At 33.4% G+C, this 21,834-nt stretch overlaps 1 protein-coding gene across 2 annotated transcripts; it reads right to left on the reverse strand.

Moving 5' to 3' along the window:
* Positions 1–1,199: 1,199 nt before the first annotated feature.
* LOC143253363 (apolipoprotein D-like) lies at positions 1,200–19,827 on the reverse strand. 2 transcript variants are annotated; one of them, XM_076507127.1, is made up of 5 exons: positions 19,512–19,827; positions 18,980–19,115; positions 9,256–9,386; positions 5,123–5,218; positions 1,200–2,879 (listed from the first exon to the last, which is right to left on the reverse strand). In XM_076507127.1, exons 2-5 carry the CDS (start codon positions 19,103–19,105, stop codon positions 2,714–2,716), a joined length of 519 nt encoding a protein of 172 aa, XP_076363242.1. In that variant the 5' UTR covers positions 19,106–19,115; positions 19,512–19,827; the 3' UTR covers positions 1,200–2,713. The 2 variants fall into 2 exon arrangements, with proteins under 2 accessions (XP_076363242.1, XP_076363240.1); XM_076507125.1 differs by having other exon boundaries at positions 5,127–5,218; positions 19,512–19,807.
* Between the last annotated feature and the right edge of the window lie 2,007 nt (positions 19,828–21,834).

The raw sequence follows: 21,834 nt of genomic DNA on the forward strand, positions 1-21,834 counted from the left end.
CATCACTAAAAATGCCTTTTCATTGTGCACACAAACTTAAAGTGAATGCTGTCTTGTTTTAATTCTAAACCTTTTTTCAACTAATCTAATTTTTTTTGTACACTACGTCGGGTTATGTGTGTGTGTGTCTTCATATAGCAAAGCCACATCGTGCTATCTGATGAGTCCACCGTACGTCGGGTTATAAGATTGCTTTTAAAACAAATTCTGCCTTTAATTTTTAAAGTTAAGTCATTTACAAAAAAAAAAACTGAACGTACGTTTTGCATCAGTCTATCTCACATAAAATATGTGTATGCTAACTAAATAATCTTGATCTTAGAAAAAAAGTATATTAGCACATGGTATCCAAGTAAAGACTACGTATTAGGCTTAGGGAAGATAAAAATGGAAATATAGATGTAGCATGTTTTGCATATAAAAAGCTATGTCATAACTAATGCAAGTATATTCTTTCTTTTTTTCCTAGTCCAAAGTTCGTCAGTAACAAAATGATAGCACTTAGAATAAAAATCTCTAAAACATAAAAAAAAATGTATGTTTGTGCTATCTGCCCTGTCCGCAGTTAATAACATCGTTATTTATTGAAGGAATTATCTTGTTATCTATTTAAATATTAATATTGTTATTTTTATAAAGGACGACTTCGCTAAGTGTAATACTTGTTAATTACGTAAAATTAAATTTTAGTAAATAATTATCAACTAAGATGAACAAACTGTTAATGTTTAATTTTGTAGGATTTTAATCTAAACAAGTTATTTATGTCTATTTGTAAGATTTTAATTTAAAATTGTTCGTTTTAAATGTTCACTTTAAACGAAGTACAAATGCCTGAAAACAATTTCAGTAATTAAACACAATCATTAAATACTTACTTTTTAATATATATAGTTTTGTAGCACCCTGCTCCTTTTCTCAGAATCAAATTATTGCATTGACTAGTAAACTAAAAACGTTTAGATTTAGATTTCTCTTCATTCGTCAAAGTTTTTTTCGTTTTAAGTGTTGCGATTATAACTTTAAAGCTGTATTAGAACCTTTAAAATTTCAGTGTATAAAATTAGTGAGTTTACGTACTAGCTTCTTAATGGTTTTTTTTTGAGATTTAGTTATTAATCATTCGTTATATTAGAAATTAAAACTTTTGACAACATTTCAGGTAAATTGTTCTCGTTTATAAACGTTCCACAGCTGGGTTATGGATTTCTAAAATATTAGTTTATTTGTTTTTTGTTACAACTGATCACATTGTTTTGTATCACACATATGTTATTCAGTTGTCCAGAAATAAATGTCGGAATTCTCACGATGACATTTAGAAGCTGAATATTGAGTAACTTATCGTTGGTTGGTTGGTTTAATCCAACGTTTGTTGCTTACAAAGTGCCTTAATTGTCTACTGTTTCAACTCTATTCAGAGTAAGTTTTGCAACCCCCAAGGCAGCATAGACAATAAGGACTTTCGTCTGATTTTCTTCTACGACTTCAAACTTGAACGAAAAGCTACCAAAATTACACGGAACATCAACCAGGCATTCAGCCATGGATTTGTTACTGAGTATACAGTTCAGTGTTGGTTGAAAAGCTTTCGACATTGAGATTAAAGTCTTGAAGATCGCGAAGGTTTTGGAAGGAAGTCATCCTTAGATGAACGAAAAAGTTGGATAAGTGGGTTCCCATGAGCTGACTGAAGATCAACAAAATCGGCGTTATGAGACCTGTCAAGGTTGATGCTCCAAAAATTAAACGAATTAGGAATTGAGGTTCTGCCTCATCCACCTTATTCCCCAGACCTTTCCCATACAGATTTTAATTTTTTCAAACATTTTGACAACTTTTTGACAATAAACGCTTTCAAAACCAGACAGCTACAGAAGAAATTTTTATAGAAAATCAGATTTATACAGCAGGGGCATAAACAGCATCGTTACACGTTGGCAAAAGTGTGTTGAAGCAAATGGTGCTTACTTTGATTAAAGCATGTTTTACAACACTGGTTTAAACTTTTTCAAACATCGCAGTTCAAAAACGACATTTATTTCTGGACAACCTAATAGTTTAAGATATTCTGATTAAATTTTTTATATGTATATGGATACATAGTGTTACAGTTTTAATTCCTAAAGTTCAAATAACATCACTCTTTCCAATATTTAAAAAAAGATGTGTTTTGAGCATGTGTTTCTATTGTATGTTTAATTAAATTACTACTAATAAATGTCAAAACTGTAAACCAAGATCTGTATATAAGCTAATGCGTTAAGTCGAACTAAGAAGCAGTTTCTTGGACACTTTAATGAATAGTGTCTTACGTTAAAAACACGCTAAATGTGTTGATTCGAGTTTATCTAAAGTCGTATAAAACGGTAACATTCCGACAAACTGCTGGGGCAGATCAACCATGTTAAAGACATTTGTATTTACTAAATTTGTAAGGCATCGATAACTAGTTTACGATGCTTTAAGAATTATTTTCTCATAGCTGACAAAATAGCTCAACATAAACGAAGAGGTGGCAGGTACGTTTTCATCATGGAAAATATGCTTAAAGTACAGATAAATTTTCTTAGAAACACTTAAAAATCAGACATATTTGATTAGAGAAATAATGAACGTTTTCTGGTACTAAGAGCTAAAATATCAAGGTGAACGACAGTAGAGTTGATTCATAGGAGCAAAGGGTGTAACTTGGAACCCCCCACGGACAATATTATCGATTAAGACTTTTGCCCTGAGTCGCGGTTCTAAAGTGGGAGTTCTTGATATTATGTATATGTACTCCTGTTTCTTTTTTCCTTTGACTGGTCTGCAGACGTACACCACGCCATAGTTGATATAGTCCGTTGAAATAATACACATGTCCGCTCCGTATGGCACTGGAATCAAAAATGGAAACGTTTGAAACCAATATTTAAATTTTTTTCAATGTTTTAACGAAATCAAGATACTGTAAGTTATTAGTGACTAACTCATTTCATAAATATTTAGACTTCGACAGAAATCAAGATACTGTAAGTTATTAGTGACTAACTCATTTTATAAATATTTAGACTTCGACAGAAATCAAGATACTGTAAGTTAATAGTAACTAACTCGTTTTATAAATATTTGGACTTCGACAGAAATCAAGATATTGTAAGTTAATAGTAACTAGCTCATTTTATAAATATTTGGACTTCGACAGAAATCAAGATATTGTAAGTTAATAGTAACTAGCTCATTTTATAAATATTTGGACTTCGACAGAAATCAAGATATTGTAAGTTAATAGTAACTAACTCATTTTATAAATATTTAGACTTCGACAGAAATCAAGATATTGTAAGTTAATAGTAACTAACTCATTTTATAAATATTTAGACTTCGACAGAGATTTTGGAATTTGGAATTAAGCACAAAGCTGCACAATGGGGTATCCGTGTTCTGCCCACCACAGGTATCGAAACTCTGTTTCTAGAGGTGTGAGTCCGCAAACATACCGTTGTCCCACTTGGGGGTGACTTTGAAAGAGGCAAAAGGTAGTTTAAATGATTAATCTAAAAACACGTTATTGTACACTGTATGTAATTCTGACCTTTTATTTTCATCAAGAGAAATCATTCTAACTATTATATATACCTTTATTCGTGATCACAAAAGTTTCTACTAAGAACGCGGACTTACGAATCACTACTAAAATAATAATTTTCTTTACAATATCCCATTTGCCAACCTTTTGAAGAGAAAAAGTTGTAGGTCAGTAGGTGCCAGAGGTACACATGTGTCTTGCTAGAAATGCTTTATAGCACATTCCCCCCAAAAAACTGAAGAGCCCTGTAGCATGCTCTCCTGAAAAAAAAAACACTTGAGAAAACAAAAACAGGACGAAATAATTCAACATTTTAAATTCTATACCACAGAATTATTACAAACAAGGTTTCGGTAGTTGTCCCAGTCAATTGTTCACCTCCTGTAGCCTTTGATTGAAAACGGTTATTTGTGGGATATATAATATATATGTAATAAAAAGTTTTATACTGATATTTTGCAGGAAGAAACACTAGTGTTGTAAACCCTCAGACTTCCCATTGAGGGACTCGTAGATAGACATCGAAATAAGTAGCCTACTGTCCGAATCGTTCAGTTAATTAAACGTAAAAAGTGAAACGGCGGATAACTAGAAAAATATTCGACGGAACTCATGCAAACGGCGTTAGCACGATATTCTTATATCCATGGCTAGGTGGTTAATGTGCTCAACTCGTCATCTGAGGGTTGTGAGTTCAAATTACCGTCACAGACATGCTAGCCCTTTCAGCCGTGTGAGCGTCATAATGTTACGGTCAATACCACTATTGGTAAAAGAGTAGCCTTCCCTCTAGTCTTATACTGGTAAATTATGGACGGCTAGCGCAGATAGCCCTCGTGCAGCTTTGTGTGAAATTCAAAGGAAACAAACAAATTGTTATATATCACAATATATATTTCAACATTTTTGTAATTTGGGGGAGAATTAGTTGTAGAAATCCATACTTTTTATTTATAATGAATATTTTCGCGCGGGCGCCCACAGGATAGAGCAAAAGAGGGCATTTGCCCTCTCTTACATTTCACAAAAATTGCACGTATTATAATGTAAATTTAACATCGTAGTTAAACCAAATATTTTTAGTAATATTTATTAAAACTGTAATTTTATGTTTGCGATTAAGTACACATAACGCACATTCTTTTACTCTGTTGACTTACATTGTAGAAGCTGATCCCTTAAATACATGTTTTATGTCCCTTAAAAATATTTCTGTGGGTGCCAATGACATTTTGTATACAATTCTATAGTGAAATTTTCTGCTATTTTTTTAAACAAAGTGATTATCTTAACTGTATATATATGTCTGATTGATACTCAAATTCTGTCATGAGATGGCGCTACTGAAACAGTCAACCAATAAAAAAAGCACCATATTTCTAAATTGAAAGATTCAAAATATTTTTAAAGTATGTGATTCATTTATAAATTTGTCAGTAATAATAAGTAATGACATTATATTACATAATCTAAGTTAATACTGATATTTTTATCAAAGAAATATTAATACTTTGGTCTTGTGAAATCATTTTTTTGTATATATTTATTTACTAACGACTCTTTAGTCCAGGACTCAGAAGAAGACAGTTAACACTTCCTTTAGATTGATATCGAGCCTTGCCCTGTAGGGATTCAAAATCGTGTTTCCTGAAAAGGAAATACAAAGACAAATAAGTGATCACTCAGTTAATTAAAAACAATTCTCTTTAAATTACTATGAGTACCTTATTTTTAATGTTATATAGATTCAAGTACAAATAAACAGCTATAGAAAGATGCTACTTTATTCAGAAATTCTGAGCAGTTGACTAATTCAGTTTAATTATATTCTGAGTTTGGAAACTTAATTCCAACGTTTACTTGTTTTGTCTATATTCTGAGTTTGGAAACTCAATTCCAACGTTTACTTGTTTTGTCTATATTCTGAGTTTGGAAACTCAATTCCAACGTTTACTTGTTTTGTCTATATTCTGAGTTTGGAAACTCAATTCCAACGTTTACTTGTTTTGTCTATGTTCTGAGTTTGGAAACTCAATTCCAACGTTTACCTGTTTTGCCTATATTCTGAGTTTGAAAACTCAATTCCAACGTTTACTTGTTTTGTCTATATTCTGAGTTTGGACATTTAATTCTGGCTTTAACCTGTTTACTTTATATTCTAAGTTTTGAGGCTTAATTCTTATTTTGGAGGCTTAACACATGAAGGTAACACAAATTCTTTACATTTACATGTTTTATCTACATTCTGAGTTTATAGACTCGATTTCAACGTTTACCTGTTTTGTTTATATTACAAATTTAGATAGTGTAACATGATACTTAAGTACCAATTCGCTGAGTACACACGGACAAAATTACCGTTTCAATCAGTTATACCTATAGAAGAACTTATTCTTTTATTGTCTTAAACTTATTCAGTTTTCACAGGTGTGAATAAAATAGGATAAACACTTGAATGAAAAGTTGAATTGTTGAAAGGAATATTATAAAGAGTATTGATGATATCAAAATATGATAACCTGAGCTAAGGTTGATGCTTATTCTATTACTATTACCCGTGTAGTATTCAGATGATATTTTGTTTCAAATTAAGCACAACATACACAATATACTCTCTGTTCTCTGTCCACCATGTGTATTGAAAGTCGATTGCTACCGTTGTAAGTTCTTGGACGTATCGCTCTTCTATTGGGGAGGGAGGCACTCGCACTCTTGATGTGTGAAAGTTATAACAACCACCTAATACCATTAGTCGTGTTAGGTAAATTTACTATTGTTTGTATCACATTGTGTGACTTACGATTTTTCTTTATATTTTATAGATATATGCTTAGAGTCACTTTTTTTATGAGATAGCAGAAAACTGGAGTTCTAAATAACTCGGTGTTAATAATAAATTCATCTCAGAATTATTGACGATTATATTTATTAGTTATGGTTTTACTCGCGTGTAAATAATAGAACAATGGAGCAGACGAAAATATTTACTTCTTAAGCCCGGCATGGTCAAGCGTGTTAAGGTGTGCGACTCGTAATCTGAGGGTCGCGGGTTCGCATCCCCGTCGCGCCAAAGATGCTCGCCCTTTCAGCTGAGGGAGCGTTATAATGTGACGATCAATCCCACTATTCGTTGGTAAAAGAGTAGCCCAAGAGTTGGCGGTGGGTGGTGATGACTAGCTGCCTTCCCTCTGGTCTTACACTGCTAAATTAGGGACGGCTAGCACAGATAGCCCTCGAGTAGCTTTGTGCGAAATTTAAAAACAAACAAACAAACTTTCTTTCTGCAGCAGTAAAATAATGTTCCTGACCTGCTCTTTTTCTGTCACGTGCATTGATATGGTGACGTAAACCAAGAGTTTTTTGTTTTTTTAGATTGTCTACCTGACATCATGCAATATGGAAATGTCTATATATGTCAATTCATATGTTTGGTGATTTGGATGATATTATACTGAAATAAAACTGGTAGAAGTTTGAACAGATTTTTCTTTACTGGCCTTGGAGGGGCTTCTTGTAAAAAACATCATAATAGCATGTTGATTTTATAAGTAGAATTATCTGGTTAGCTTGGACATTCACCTCCTAATACTGGACGGTTAGTTTGTTTTGAATTCGTCGCAAAGATATAAGAGGCCTATCTGCGCGACACTGAACGCAATCAAATATTTATTGTATGATGTTTGAAAATTACAGACAAACAAGGGTTGACAAAGGTTTATCTAATTAAATAATGATAAATAAAATTAACAACAACGTGCTTAACTTGGTTTGAAGCTACTCTAAAGAAATATGTTTCTTCTTTATTTTATTTTTCGCGGTTGTGCAGGTCTTCAAACCTCTACTTCTGCAGCTGCCCAATAACTGGTTAGGTTAAAAATGAAACATCGAGAGAGGTAACACTAAACCGTGTGATTTTTCTTTGGCAGATTATTTTCAAGTGAAGTTTAAAAGAACAGTGTATAATTAGAAACCGTACTGTATCAAACTAACATTGACGTACAAAGAAACTGGGACAGATTTATACTTGTACTGTCTCTCATGAGGACCAAAAGTAAAACTAAAACCTGGGGCATTAAATAACCCTTGTTGCAAAAATGAAATAATAAAAGAGTTATTAATAATTATTATCATTCATACTGTAATGTAATGTTACACAAATTGTCTATCTATACATCACACTTAACCAACAAAAAGTTTTATATACCATAACAGTTGTTTAATTACTGTTGTATTTACAGCCTTTCTACAAAGAATATTACGACTTATTCTCTATCGGAATACCTAAAAAATAAAATCGTACCTTTCCTTTTGAAAACAAGTTTAGTTTTACATCAAGATTGTTGTAATAAGTTAGTAAGTCTGACGAGCAATTAAATACATTGTTATAGTGTAAAGATTAAGTCAAACCAGAAATGGCAAAATTTTAAAAAAGTTTTTTTTGTGTATAAATGCTAGTATGATGATTTAAAGTGCCTTCTTTTATTTGGAATTCTCTGTCTTTTTTTAGAGAACTGTATTTGGTACTTATTTGTGTGTAATCTTTTGTTCTAGAAAGAATACAAACTGTGAAACAACAATGAATGTAAGTATGTGAAGGTTTATTTATTTTACAAATGCTGGTGCATTATGTTTTGTTGCTTTGAGTAAACTTGTGCAATACGTTATCGAATCCTCCAGCCCATCAAACATACTCGCTTTTTCAACCGAGAGTGTGTTATTATGTCACGGTCAAGTTCACTGTTTGTTGGTAAAAGAGTTGTCCAAGAGTTGGCGATGATAACTAGTCTTTTCTTTAGTCTTTCACTGCTAAGTTAGAGACCACTAGCGCAGATATCCACAATGTAGCTTTGCGCGAAATTCGAACCCAGACTTTTGATACATTTAAAGCCGCTGTCTTGTATGATTGTAAGGTTTATTCTGTACATCTATGAACTTGTCCCCTCAAGCATTACACTGAAGTGGAAACACTTGCGTTTTGATTTGACACGCCTATTTTGCTCCAGGATTGAGATTTATTTATTTCTGCGAGCGTAATCGTATTAAATATGTGTTGTTGAGTGGGTGCCATGATCACACACAAAAAAAAATATGCAGCCATGACCTCTATATTTGGACGGTTATCTGTCCAGAGCACGTTAAGCGTGAGGTCTGATGTGTTTTTTTTTTTTTTTATAGAAGAAGGTTAGACAGTTCTCTGATCCCGTACCAATTAAGGACTGTCGATGTGTGACTTAGGTATCATTTGCATCGCATATTCAGTTGTGTCCTGTGACAAAAGACAATTCATAACTCCGTCACGTAGCGTTAATCATATTTCCCTCACAAAAATATTAAATATGTTCGTATGGTAATCGTTATGAACGGACCTGGACAATGTTTTGGCAGAAATATTCTACATATATCCATTAAGTTTCATCAAAGTTCAATCACTTTTTTTTATATTTTCGTTATATTTGAATCTGATTAAAACAAAGTGTTAAGCGCTTTGAATATATATATTAACGATATGTATATAGTCCAGATAAGCTTGGACTTTGAAACCTACATGCCAAATTAATTTATATTATGTAAGTTATTAGTTGCACATGGCTTTTAGTGCCCTAAATTACAGATTGCACAACAAACATGATCAATACAACAGGAAAAAGTGCAACTAATATATCAAAGCAGGAAATGTTACTCACTTCACGTTGAAAACAGTTTCGTTGATGTATACATATTTTCCATCAGTGGCTAAGGACCATTCATGGCAGACCGAATCTTCATAAAAACGATTTGGGTACCCTTCTACAATGTACCATCCTCCGTTGTAAAACTACAGTTTAAAGAAAATATATTGTTAGCACTGGATATAAGTAACTCCAAAAAAAGTCAAGCATTTCTAGATGTTGAAATGTTATAAAATTTGTTTTGTCTCTAAGCTAACATAATAGAGTTCCCTTGCGCTTCCCGCTACCGATATCGAAATCCAGTCTCTAGCGTTGTAAGTCCACAAACTTGTCATCATTCTGAAGTGCAGACATGTTGGAGAATGTGAAGTGAAGTTAATTTAAACGTAATTCTCTTCACTAATAAAATAAAAAACAACAACATTATGTATACAAGTTAATCAATTAGGGATGTTATTTTGTTTCAAATCATCAAAATTATTCATGCTCTTTCCGCGTTAATGTTATTGTAATTCGATACATCCAACTGTTCGTGCCACTTACCATAATATGTAATAGCAGGGATTTTATCCTATTTACACTCATCCAAAATAGTTCTATTTTTTGGATATTAAAAAAGTAATTAACAATTTTATTATAATTTTGCATGCCCAAATGTTCGTGTCACCTATTATAATATGTAAAATTCTAGCGTAATTCTACACATTCAGGTGTTCTCGTCACTTATTATGATACGTAAAAGTTAACTAATTAGAGAGCCCCTAGTGGCACAGCAGTATATCTGTGGACTTAAACGCTAAAAACCAGCTTTCAATACCTGTGGTGGGCAGCGCACAGATAGCCGTTTGTGTAGCTTTGTGCTTAATTAAAAGCAACAACTAATTGGAGATTTTATTGCAATTCTACTTATCTAAAATGGTCGTGTGACTTTTCATAATATGTATAAAAGTTAAATAAGATTAGTACTTAAGTTTAGAATACTGGTGATGAAGGGGACAAACTGAATGGTAAACGTGTCGTAAGTGTTCCTCGACTATAAATCAGGTATGTTTTTTTTTTAATATTAAATACTAAATAAAACCACATCCAACGAAGTAACATTTGTGTTCACTCTTTAAAAGTTATATTTATGTAGAATTCTAGACAACTGAAAATTTAATGGTTTTTAAATATTTATGGGATTACTTTTTACAGATATATGAATACATTTCAGGTACTGGAGAAGCTACACATGGGCTATCTGTGCTGCGCTCACGACGAGTATCAAAACCCAACTTTTAGCGGTGTAAACCCATAAGATTTATCTCTCAGCCACTGGAGTCAGCTTAGCGAGTAAAGTAGAATCTATTTGGAGTGCCATGTTTAACGTCATTTTAGAATCAGATTATATAAGAAATAAACCCCAGTTCACGTATTTTCCAAGATTCTCTGTAATTTTTATACGTGTAATTATTCTATTTTACTGAAAAACAAAAAGAAAAAAATGACGCCTGGGTTGACCCTATGATGGAGTCATGAATGTTGGAGCGAGCAAAGCGGGTTCAAATCTGTGTGATACCACAAAACATTCCCCTCGCTATCAGCTGTGGTGCGTTATAAAAGTAACTCTCAATTCCTCAATGTGGATGGTGGGTAGTAGGATGGTGTTGACTGGCTGCTTTCCTTCGGGTCAAGAATTTGAAATTACGGACGATGGCAAATGGCCTTAACTACTCTTCTATATTACATACAAAAACTGAGCAAAAACATGAGATATAAAATCCGCTTATATGATTTTAACTACTACTAAACTTAAATTTATTGAAACTAAATCTTTTTAAAGAGTGTCTTCTCACACTTAACAGGCCCCGGCATGATCAGGTGGTTAGGGCTCTCGACTTGTAATCTGAGGATCGCGGGTTCGAATGCCTGTCACACCAAATATGCTCGCACTTTCAGTCGCAGGAGTCGTTATAATGTGACAGTCAATCCTATTATTCGTTGGTAAAAGATTAGCCCAAGAGTTGGCTGTGGGCAGTGATGACTAGCTGCCTTCCCCCTCGTCTTACAATGTTAAATTAGGGACCGATGGCGCAGATAGCCCTTGCGTTGCTTTGTGCGAAATGTAGAAACAAACAAACGTGTAAATCCACAGTTAACAATTCACAGTTCCAAATTTTATTCAGTTTTTCCAATGAGCGAAGTGTTTCTTGAATCAAAATTTTCGGTTACCTAGATAGAATGAGATTGAAGTTTTTCTAATGTAGACAAAATAAGGTTGACATTTTGGAAACGTAGACGGAATAAGGTTGAAGTTTCTACGTTTGAGATCCCCTTATTTCGTTTTTTGGTTTTCGTTTCTTAGGGAAACAGCGTGTTCATACAGGTACTAAAACAGATCCACTAAAAAGGTCAAGACAAAATCCTAAACCGACACCTTATAACAAATGTTATTTCTTTTCTCCCGCACGTCACTAGTCAGATGACGACACGTTTGGTTTCCGATATTGTCATGGTTACTTGCGTCAATTGTACTTGTGCTTGGATGATTTTTTTTACTTTTGAAGCATTCAGAGTTCTGAGCAGAAATCACATTGTTAACATCAGCTAGCTGAAACTGATGTGGCCGCGACGGTCACACTTTGTGGGTGGGATCTAGGACATGCATCAACTGCTTTCGTGTCCAGTATTATCTTCACACGTTAGTTGAACGACACTTCAAGAAACTCGTAAAAAATATATAAAAACAAATATTAATAAGAAGTAGCGATGGCCTTTTACTACAGTCTTATATACGCTTACTAAACCTAATTCAGGTTACATTTATAATACGTGTTAAATACGAGGGTGGACACTTTCCGTTCACTATTTAGGGGAAATGCCATTTTTTCACACTCCTATCCGCACAGTTATTTATTTATAGTAGTTTTGGAATATCTGGATTTTGTTGTTTTTATCTCTATAAAAGGTACAGTCTAATAATTTTTAGCCGCGGCGGAGCGGCTTGTGGAATTGCTCTAAGTTGTTGTTTTTGAAATGCAAACCTTTAGCTCATAGTTTCGTCATCTGTTTTTTCTAGTTTTTTGTTATTATTTTTAATTTCCATTAACGTATACCCACACACACATATAAAACACTTAAAACCTGAGAAACATCATTTTTTTTAAATTTCGAGTACAGCTACACGAGGGCTATCTGCGCTAGTCGTCCCTAATTTAACAATGTAAAACTAGAGGGAAAGGAGCTAGTCATCACCACCCACCGCCAATTCTTGGGCTACTCTTTTACCAACGAATAGTAGAATTGAGCGTCACATAATAACGCTCCAACGGCATGTTTGATGTAACGAGGATTGGAACCCGTGACCCTCACATTACCAGTCAAACGCCTTAACCACCTGGCCATGCCGTGCTTACTCCGTCATCTCGTGACTGATTTAAGATCTAATTACAGTTTCGGACTCGGGAGGTCAAACATTTTTGATTGATGTGTTTAACCTCCCCCACAGTCTCATCGAGTAATTTACTCTAATCCCACCTAAAATAATTTCAATTTTAGGGCAGGCAGGTAGGGATCCTGATGAATAACAAAATAGAATCTGATGTGAGCCTGCCCCTCTCGTTTGGTATTACTGGTTCAGAAAAATACAGCTAATTCAAAAAATAAAAATGTTTCATTGATTAATTTGCTCTAATTCTGCCTAAAAACATTTAAAGAGACGCAGCTATTGACGATTCCCTTTTGTTTCTGTATGAGGCGAACCATGATTATAACACTAACCACTCAATGTCACAGTAAAGTTGAATACTTGTTGCTTTACATGTGGATCTCATGAAGTTCATATTTTGAGCAGTATATTTACAAACGTTCAACATTAAAGTCTGCGTTTGAGTCCCCGCGATGGATAGATAGATATCAGCTAGCAAATTGCGTAGCTTTAAACTGAAACAAATCCCAGCTACTTTAATAATTTTTTAGGCATGTCGACATTCTATATTTACAATATGAGATTACAGTTCAACAACAACGGCAAGAACTATCACAATATTCCTCGTAAGATCGATCTTTTATGTCGTCAATGTCAAACATCAGTATACTCTTTGATTCTTGTCTTGATGTGGTTTAAACTTTCCTCCTTAATTCTGTTTATGTCGATAATATTAAATATTACAGTTAATTTTTCTCTCTTATATTTACGTGGTCGAAACAATATTACTCACTAATTCTGTTTATGTCGATAATATTAAATATTATTATTGCATTATGTCCTTTTTATATTTACGTGATCGAAGCAATATTATCGCTAATTCTGTTTATGTCTGTAATATTAAACATTACTGCATTGTTCCTTTCTTGTATTTACACGATGGAAACAATATTCTTCACAAATTCTGTTAGCCTCGATAATATTAAACGTCAAACAATTGTTTCGTTTTTGTGCGTCTTTACGCGGTCAAGACTTTTTCTGAAGCACAAGGTCATATCTGTCGAGAAAAATATAGCAAAACCAGTATTGTCCGAAAAAGGACTTAGCACTGACCTTGGGACTGCCAGTACTTATGTTACTGGCCATTGATTCTGAAGGTCAAAATGTCATTTGTAACTTAAATAGCATGATGAACCCTTCACCCCAACTTGAAAAATAAAGTTTACATGTAAATATGACGATGCAAATAGAACAAATATAGATTTATTTTGCATGGAAATATGACGAAACAAGCAGAACAAATACAGCCTTAGTTTACATGAACATGCGCAAGATTGAACAAACATAGATTTAATTTACATGGAAATATCACAAAGCAAGTAGAACAAATATAGACTTAGTTTAAGTAAAAATATGACGAGGCAGGTAGGACAAACATACGCTTAGCTTACATGGAAAAATGATTAAGGAGGTACAACAAACATTTACTTAGTTTACATGGAAATGTAATGAGACAAGTACGACAAATATAGCTTTAGTTTACATAGAAATATAACGAAAAAAGTTAAACAAAGTAGGTTTACAAATGCAGCTTCAGTTTACATGGAAATACGATGAAACAAGTTGAAAAATTAAAGAATTAGTTTACATGGAAATATGACGGAGCTGATAGATAAATGTAGCTTTAGTTTTCATGGAAGTATGAGGAAACAAGTAGAACAAATATAGACTAAGGTTACATAGAAATATGACGAAGCAGGAAGAACAAATTTAGCCTTAGTTTACGTGGAAATATGACGAAGCAGGTAGAACAAATATAGGTTTAGTTTACATGGAAATGTGATGAAATAAGTACAAAAAATATAGCCTTAGTTTACACAAAATATGACGTAGCAGGTAGAACAAATATAAACTTAGCTTACCTGGAAATACGATGAAGCAGGTAGAATAAATATAAACTTATCTTACATAGAAATATGATGAAGCAGGTAGAACAAATATAGCCTTTGTTTACATGAAAATATCCCGAAATAGGTGGACAAATATTGACTTAGGTTACGTGGAAATGTAATGAAGCAGGTAGACGAAATATAGATTTAGCTTATACGGAAATATGATGAAACAAGGACAACAAATATAGCCTTAGTTTACATGGAAATATGATGAAGCAGGTAGGCAAATATACACTTTGCTTACATGGAAATATGATGAAACAAGTAAAACAAATATTGACTTAGTTTATATGGAAATACGAAGAAGCAGGTAGAACAAATATAGACTTAGCTTACATGGAAATGTGATGAAACAAGTAGAAGAAATATAGCCTTAGTTCACACAAAATATGATGAAGCAGGTAGGCAAATATAAGCTTACCTTATATAGAAATATAATGAAGCGGTTAGAACAAATATAGACTTAACTTACATGGAAATATGATGAAGAAGGTAGAACAAATATAGACTTAGTATACGTAGAAATATGACGAAGCAGGTAGAACAAATATAGACCTAACTTACATGGAAATACGATGAAACAAGTTGAACAATTATAGGATTACTTTACACAGAAATATGATGAAGCAGGTAGAACAAATATAGAATTAGTTTACCTAGTAATATGACAAAGCTGGTAGACAAATATAATTTTAATTTACATGGAAGTATGAGGAAACAAGTAGAACAAATATAGCCTTAGTTTACATGGAATGGAAATATGACGAAACAAGTAGAACAAATATAGCCTTAGTTTACATGGAATGGAAATATGACGAAACAAGTAGAACAAATATAACCTTAGTTTACATGGAAATATGACGAAGGAGATAAACAAATATAGACTCAGCTTACATAGAAATTTGACGAAACAAATAGAACAAATATAGATTTAGCTTACATGGAAATATGACGAAATAGGTAGAACAAATATAGCCTTAATTTACATGGAGTTACGATGAAACAAGTAGAACAAGTATAGCTTTAGTTTTAAGAAAGGTGTTACTCCGATATTGTTCTGATAACAACAAAGAAGTGGATTTTGTTTTGTTTTTACTTCCTTAGGGAGGAAGCATTTTGGTTTTGCTTTTTATTAAGCACAAAGACTGAACAATGGGCTATTTGTACTGTGCCCACCACGGGTGTCGACACTTGATTATCAGCGTCATAAATCTGTGGAATTGTCATCGTGGAGCTAAAGGAAAGACGAACGATGTTGAAGAGAGAGTTATGAACCTTACATTACACATATTTCTTTCTGCTTGTTTTAAAAATATCTATATACACCACGGTGTTCTGTAGTGGAATGAAAATTATTACTGCCTGAAGAAATGAGCGTGGCCTAGAGATTAGTATGCCCAGATTTGAATCTAGGAGTTCTCGTTCTTAAAACTGAAAAACAACCAGATGTTCCTCTGTCCGTGACTATCAAATCACACCCTTCAGTCGAACAAGATTATCTTAAAAGATGGCGGGAAGAGGGGGCGGTGCTTTTTACTAGTTCCCTCTCGTCTATAATTCTCAAATTTAGGACGGCTATGGTCAGGTAGCCCTTGTGTAGCTTTGTGGGAAAGCTCTAAATATAACAACTGCAACCTGATTTAGGTTTAGTTAAAAGTCAAACTTACCAGTGTAACTGGAACAACAAAGTAACCATTAATATTCACCACGTCTTATAACCATTGGGAAATAATATAAGATTCGTTTTGACGAGTGTTTTACGTGTCTTGCGCTTTGATGACAAGAATAATTCGTCATATAATTGAGAGAGTAGTGATTGTTTCGTTGTTGTTGTTTTTTTACGAGATAGCATCTGTCTTAAAGAAAAGAGTTGTCATTTGAAACATCAAAAAAATTAATGAACTGAGAAATTTGGCGTCTGTCATGTTGGAACCAAAAGAAGCTGTTATTCGGACCAGAAATTACAAAATTGCTGGGAAAGGGAGGCAAACAAACATCCTAAAGTAGCCTTACCGTCAATGCTTAAACAAATTTATTCATAAATAGAGCCACTATATATATAGAGTTTGTTTGTTTTACAGGAAAAATACACAAAAGGCTATCTGCACTCTATTCATCACGAGTTTCGAACCTTAGAGTTTAGTATCATAAGTCTGTAAACATACCGTTGGCCAATTTAAAGGGGGGCTCTATAAGGGAAAAATACATCTGTATTCACAGGTAGGATTACAAAAGAGACGTTATATACCAGCTTTGAGAACCATTGATGTGAAGTTAGAAAGTGAGGAAAACTCTTCTTCGTCAAACCACAGATGATTTACATGATTTATCATGTGTAAAAACATTATGTTTGTCTTCCATATCAAGCTGCAAATGGTTTATATGATTTATTACGCGTATGACATCGTCTCTATTTCCCATTCACAAAATACTTCACAGACTATTCGACAAGAAACGTCAATTGTGACAGAATGTTTTTCCAAACGTGCGTTTTAACAACTCTTTAAAGACCTTTCTAGAGCTGAATTGCTAGGTATTTTTCATCTTGTTGGTATGAAACAAAACCTCTTTCGTGTATACTAATTGTTATACATACAAACAAATACGTATTAACAAAGTTATTTATTAACTATTGTACGTCATAAAAAAACGGGTACAGGGATGTTTATTTACCAAAACATTCAAAACTGTTTCCATCGTTTCGAAACACAACGATTTGCTACATCGAGAGGACTAAGAAGACAAATATAAAAGTCCTTAAATTGAAATGAAAAAAAAGAATAGCAACACGAAGAGGTATTATATCAAAGTGACAAAACAACAGTATTATTATATACATGTATATGGTGGAATCGTCTATGCTTTGTTTGTTTGTTTCGGATATTCACACAAAGTTATCTGCATCAGTCGTCCTCAGTTTTGAACAGATGTACTAGAAATAAAACAGCTGAACAAGAGCACCCACTGATTAATTTTATGCTTCTTTATTATGACTCAAAGGTTTTATTTGATTGTTACTCTTGTGGTGCACCCACAGCCTCAAAAAGCCAAGTGCGTTTTCGAGACAATGGTTCGCGTCCCATGTGTCCACGAATGATGAGCCGGGCGTGGCTTTATGATTAGCGAGCTTGAGTTCTTAATCTAAGGCTACGCTCGGTCCATCATTCGTAGACACATGTTTGTGTCGCAACTGTATTAATATGTTCGAAAATCAGTATATTATTGAAGTTACTCCTAAACTGTGAGTCTCAGGACAAAATATAGTAAAATATAAACATATTTTTATTTTGAAAAGCATTTACACAATGAGAATCCTAAAGTGTTGTTGAATAAACAAAACAAAATTACGGTATACAGGTGGTCCAAAAACTGTTTTTCGTATATTTAAATTTGATAATTAAATGATTAAAGAAATACAACCATGCAGTTTTCAATATCCTGTAACTAAACCTAAATAGTTTTTGTTGTGTTTCTTTAACTATGGTGAGTAATGTTACCCTGTAAAGTGAAATGTGCAAGAAAAGGCTCAATGCGTCGTTTGGTTTGCAGAGACCAAGTCAGTGACTGTGTTGCATCGTAACTACAGACGCCAGTACAAGAATAAAGTATGGGGATATGTTAAAGATATCGTGTATCGCATACCTACAGCAAACATCATGTATCTACAAGCCAGAAAAACAGACGCCATCGCCACTGTAACAGTTGAAATGTTGCTGCAAATGTGGACTGAAATCGGTTAGATGTGCTGAAAGCCATTAAAGGTGCACACGTAGAAGCCTACTGGTATCTCAACAAAAACTATTTAAGTTTTGCTGCAAAATACTGAAAACTGCGTTAATGTAATTCCTTAGTGAGTTAATTATTAAATTGTAAAGTAAGGAAAATAACTTGTACCATTCTGTATAAATGCACTACTAGACTACTGAAGTATAACATTAACCGACATTTATATGTAAAAACGGCTCGTTTGGGTTAAGAAATTTTTTTACGTAGAGGAGCGCACAACGTTTCGACCTTCTTTGGTCATTGTCAACCCAAACAAGCAGTTTTTACATATATATTTCTCTACAAGTGGGTTTCCTCGACATCACTGATTAACCGACATTGAGCCCCAGAATAGTCTCTAGCTAATTTGTGACTTCGGAAGCTTCTAGAACCAGTAGTTATTTGCACGTGGCCATGTAAATTACTGAATATAATTTTCAGTGATTTCTGGAAGATCAATGGTAAGCCTAAAGGATAATGATGCTAAAAATCAGGTTTAGGTACCTGCGGTGGACAAAGCACAAACAATTCATTGTGTAGCTTTCCATTTAAGAAAAAAACAAATAAGATATAAATATATATGCATGAATGTTTATAAAATAAAACAAGGACTTACCTGAGCAAAATGAAATTTATGTTTTGAGTCAAAAATAGCGCAGCTTCCCTTGTTCGTTATTTGACCGTGGAGTAGTCCAGCTAATACATACAGTAGAACAATAGAGCATTCAAGTCGAAGTTGCATTTTCTTAACCCTGTTGATCACAAATAATATATAAAAATCACAGGACTTTAACTATGTTTACAAATAACAAAGTTGTGAATTATCTGCCTATTTGAAATTTAATATTGATTTATACTCCATTGAACAAAGAAAGCTGAGAAAGCTTTAAAGCATTAAAAAGAGATATACATATAGGTATTTGTATGATATAAAAACACAGTTTTTTATTGTGTATGGTGCAAACCCGATGTATGGGACCTTTAACTTATTTTGTCTTAAAATAGAGACGTTAATTCAGTTGGTATTTTGTTCTTTGCTATCAAATTTTCAACTCCTTTGAACAAAGAAACTGGATTATTTTCGGTACATAAATCACCTTAACGTATGTACACACACACATACACACCAAGAACTAGACATTTCTTACCTTCAGCACAAGAACGAATTGGCGGATGTCACGATTTTGGCTTCTTATATTTGCTGCCACAGTTTAAAAAAAATCTTCATTTCATCGTTGGATCTCATAATAACTATAGGTGACTCTACCAGCCAATCATAAATAGTGACTGTTTATTCACCCCGCCTTCTGTTCCACCTATATTGTTCTACCATGCAATATTTTCTGTTTAAATTCACTGTTTGGCCTTGAATAATTTCCCTCGAATTCAAAACATCTGTTTAGAATGAACGTAGTCCTGATGCTAACTGATACAACGTACAGTAAAATATATTTATTTGTACATCACTGACAAAGATTTACTGGTACTAATCATTAAATAGGAATATATATAATGATTAAACGTAGTCTGTGTGGTTGTTAACTTTAGCCCATTCATGGGTTAATACATGATGACACTATACAAGGTCAACTACAGCACCTGAGCCTTCAAGGACACAACGTTTTCACTTTCGGCTGGCTCATCTACGTTCCTCACGCTCAATACACTGGTGAGGTAACCTTGCCAGCAATGGACAATGCACGAGAGACTGAGTGAGAATGCGTCAATGATTGAAAGCAACATGAACGTGTTTTAACCACTATTAAATACTCACGCCTTGACACGGTTTACTACCAGATAATTTTACAGCGAGTATAACACAAGTTTTTGACCGAACAGAACTTGTTATTTTTTATTCTTTTGTTTTCTGTGTTATCAGTATAATATTTGTAGTGTTTATTGTGTCGTTAGGAGCGCTGCATCCTTGTTCGAGAATACTTTTTTAAAATAACAAATGCATTATAATTCACTTAGCTAAATTTTAAAGTAATAAGTTAACAATATAATTTTTCTTAATTACTAAAGAAGTGTAATGTTTAATAACGTATTACAAAAACGTTTTCTCATCTAATGTGATTATTTTCTTGTCAAACCTTAGACTAACTAGTAAAATTTGTACACTTCTCTGCTCTATCTAGTGTTGCTATAAAACTTTGATGCTATTAAGCATCATTGTTATCCTAATGTTGTGATCAGCATTTGTTGTTATCAAACATCATTACTATCCTAATGTTGTGATCAACATTTGATGAAACCAAATATAATTACATTTATAATTTTGTTATCATAACTTTATTTGAGAATTTTGTTTGTTTGACAGAAATGGCATGTTATAAGTCTTATATGTCCGATAATTTATTATCGGTTCATGAGGTAAAGGAGTAAACATCTCGTATTTTATTTTACGTTAATTAATACAAGTATCGTTGTATAACACAAAATGAAAGGTAGCACATTCAAAGTATCAATGAAAGCTAAGGGAAAAACTTTGAGTAAAACAGTAAAAATAAGATAAGTAAATATGAGTAATGAATAGTCAGTGAGATTAAAGTATCATGTTATAAATGTTTGTAAAACTACTATTAAATAACAAAGTTAGGGTTTATTTGTTAGAATTTTCACGTAAAGATAGAGAAAGACTACCAGAACTATCCTTCTCTATTTTAACAGACATATTGTATTCTGAGTGTATAGTGGAATTCTACGATTATTTTTTTATTATTTTGTCCCCTGCTCGAACACCGGTAAGTCTTTGGATTTATATTGATGAAAATTAGGGGTTCAGTTCTCCTCGGTGAACATAGAAGATAGCCCGATATGGCTTTGTTATAAGTAAACACACACACTATTTTTTTACTTGACACAAATCTCCCTGGTTTTATAATAAACTCGAAAAGCATTTGAACTCACTCCCTGGCCCCTCTATCCTAATGTTTCTAAATACGGCTTATTAAACCACAATATATTTACCTAGCGGTTCATTACTTGGAGAAAAGGAGAGTTAGTTGTTTTTTTCTTCAAAAATCGAACGCAGGAGTGACGTCATCACGACAAGTCCAAAACCCAACAATCAGCGTTCTTGTCGGTTCTCATTGTTCTGGGCGGTTATACAAAGAGCTTTCTGACAAACACAAATTCAGCTTGTAAAATGAAATACTATTTCTAAAAGTCAACAAACAAATCTTCCGCAATAAAGCTAATAAACTTTCCAAACGAATACTCTTCACCAGATGGCTCAACAATAAGACTGAAGGCGTAACGTATTAAATATTTGGCGTTTGATACCAGTAGTGGGCAAAGTGCAGATAGTTCATGATTCAAGGAACTGGTGAGAATTAAGAATCATTCTAAGTTTAAAAAGAAAGCTTCTAGAATAAAGAATAGAACTTAATAAATGTTTCACAAAATGCTTCAATTTAAAAGCATCAGAAAAATAAAATGTTGTTTACACTAAAATCACGTGTTATAGCA

Source organism: Tachypleus tridentatus, chromosome 6 (genome assembly GCF_004210375.1).
Source record: "Tachypleus tridentatus isolate NWPU-2018 chromosome 6, ASM421037v1, whole genome shotgun sequence".
Classification (NCBI taxonomy): Eukaryota; Metazoa; Arthropoda; class Merostomata; order Xiphosura; family Limulidae; genus Tachypleus; species Tachypleus tridentatus.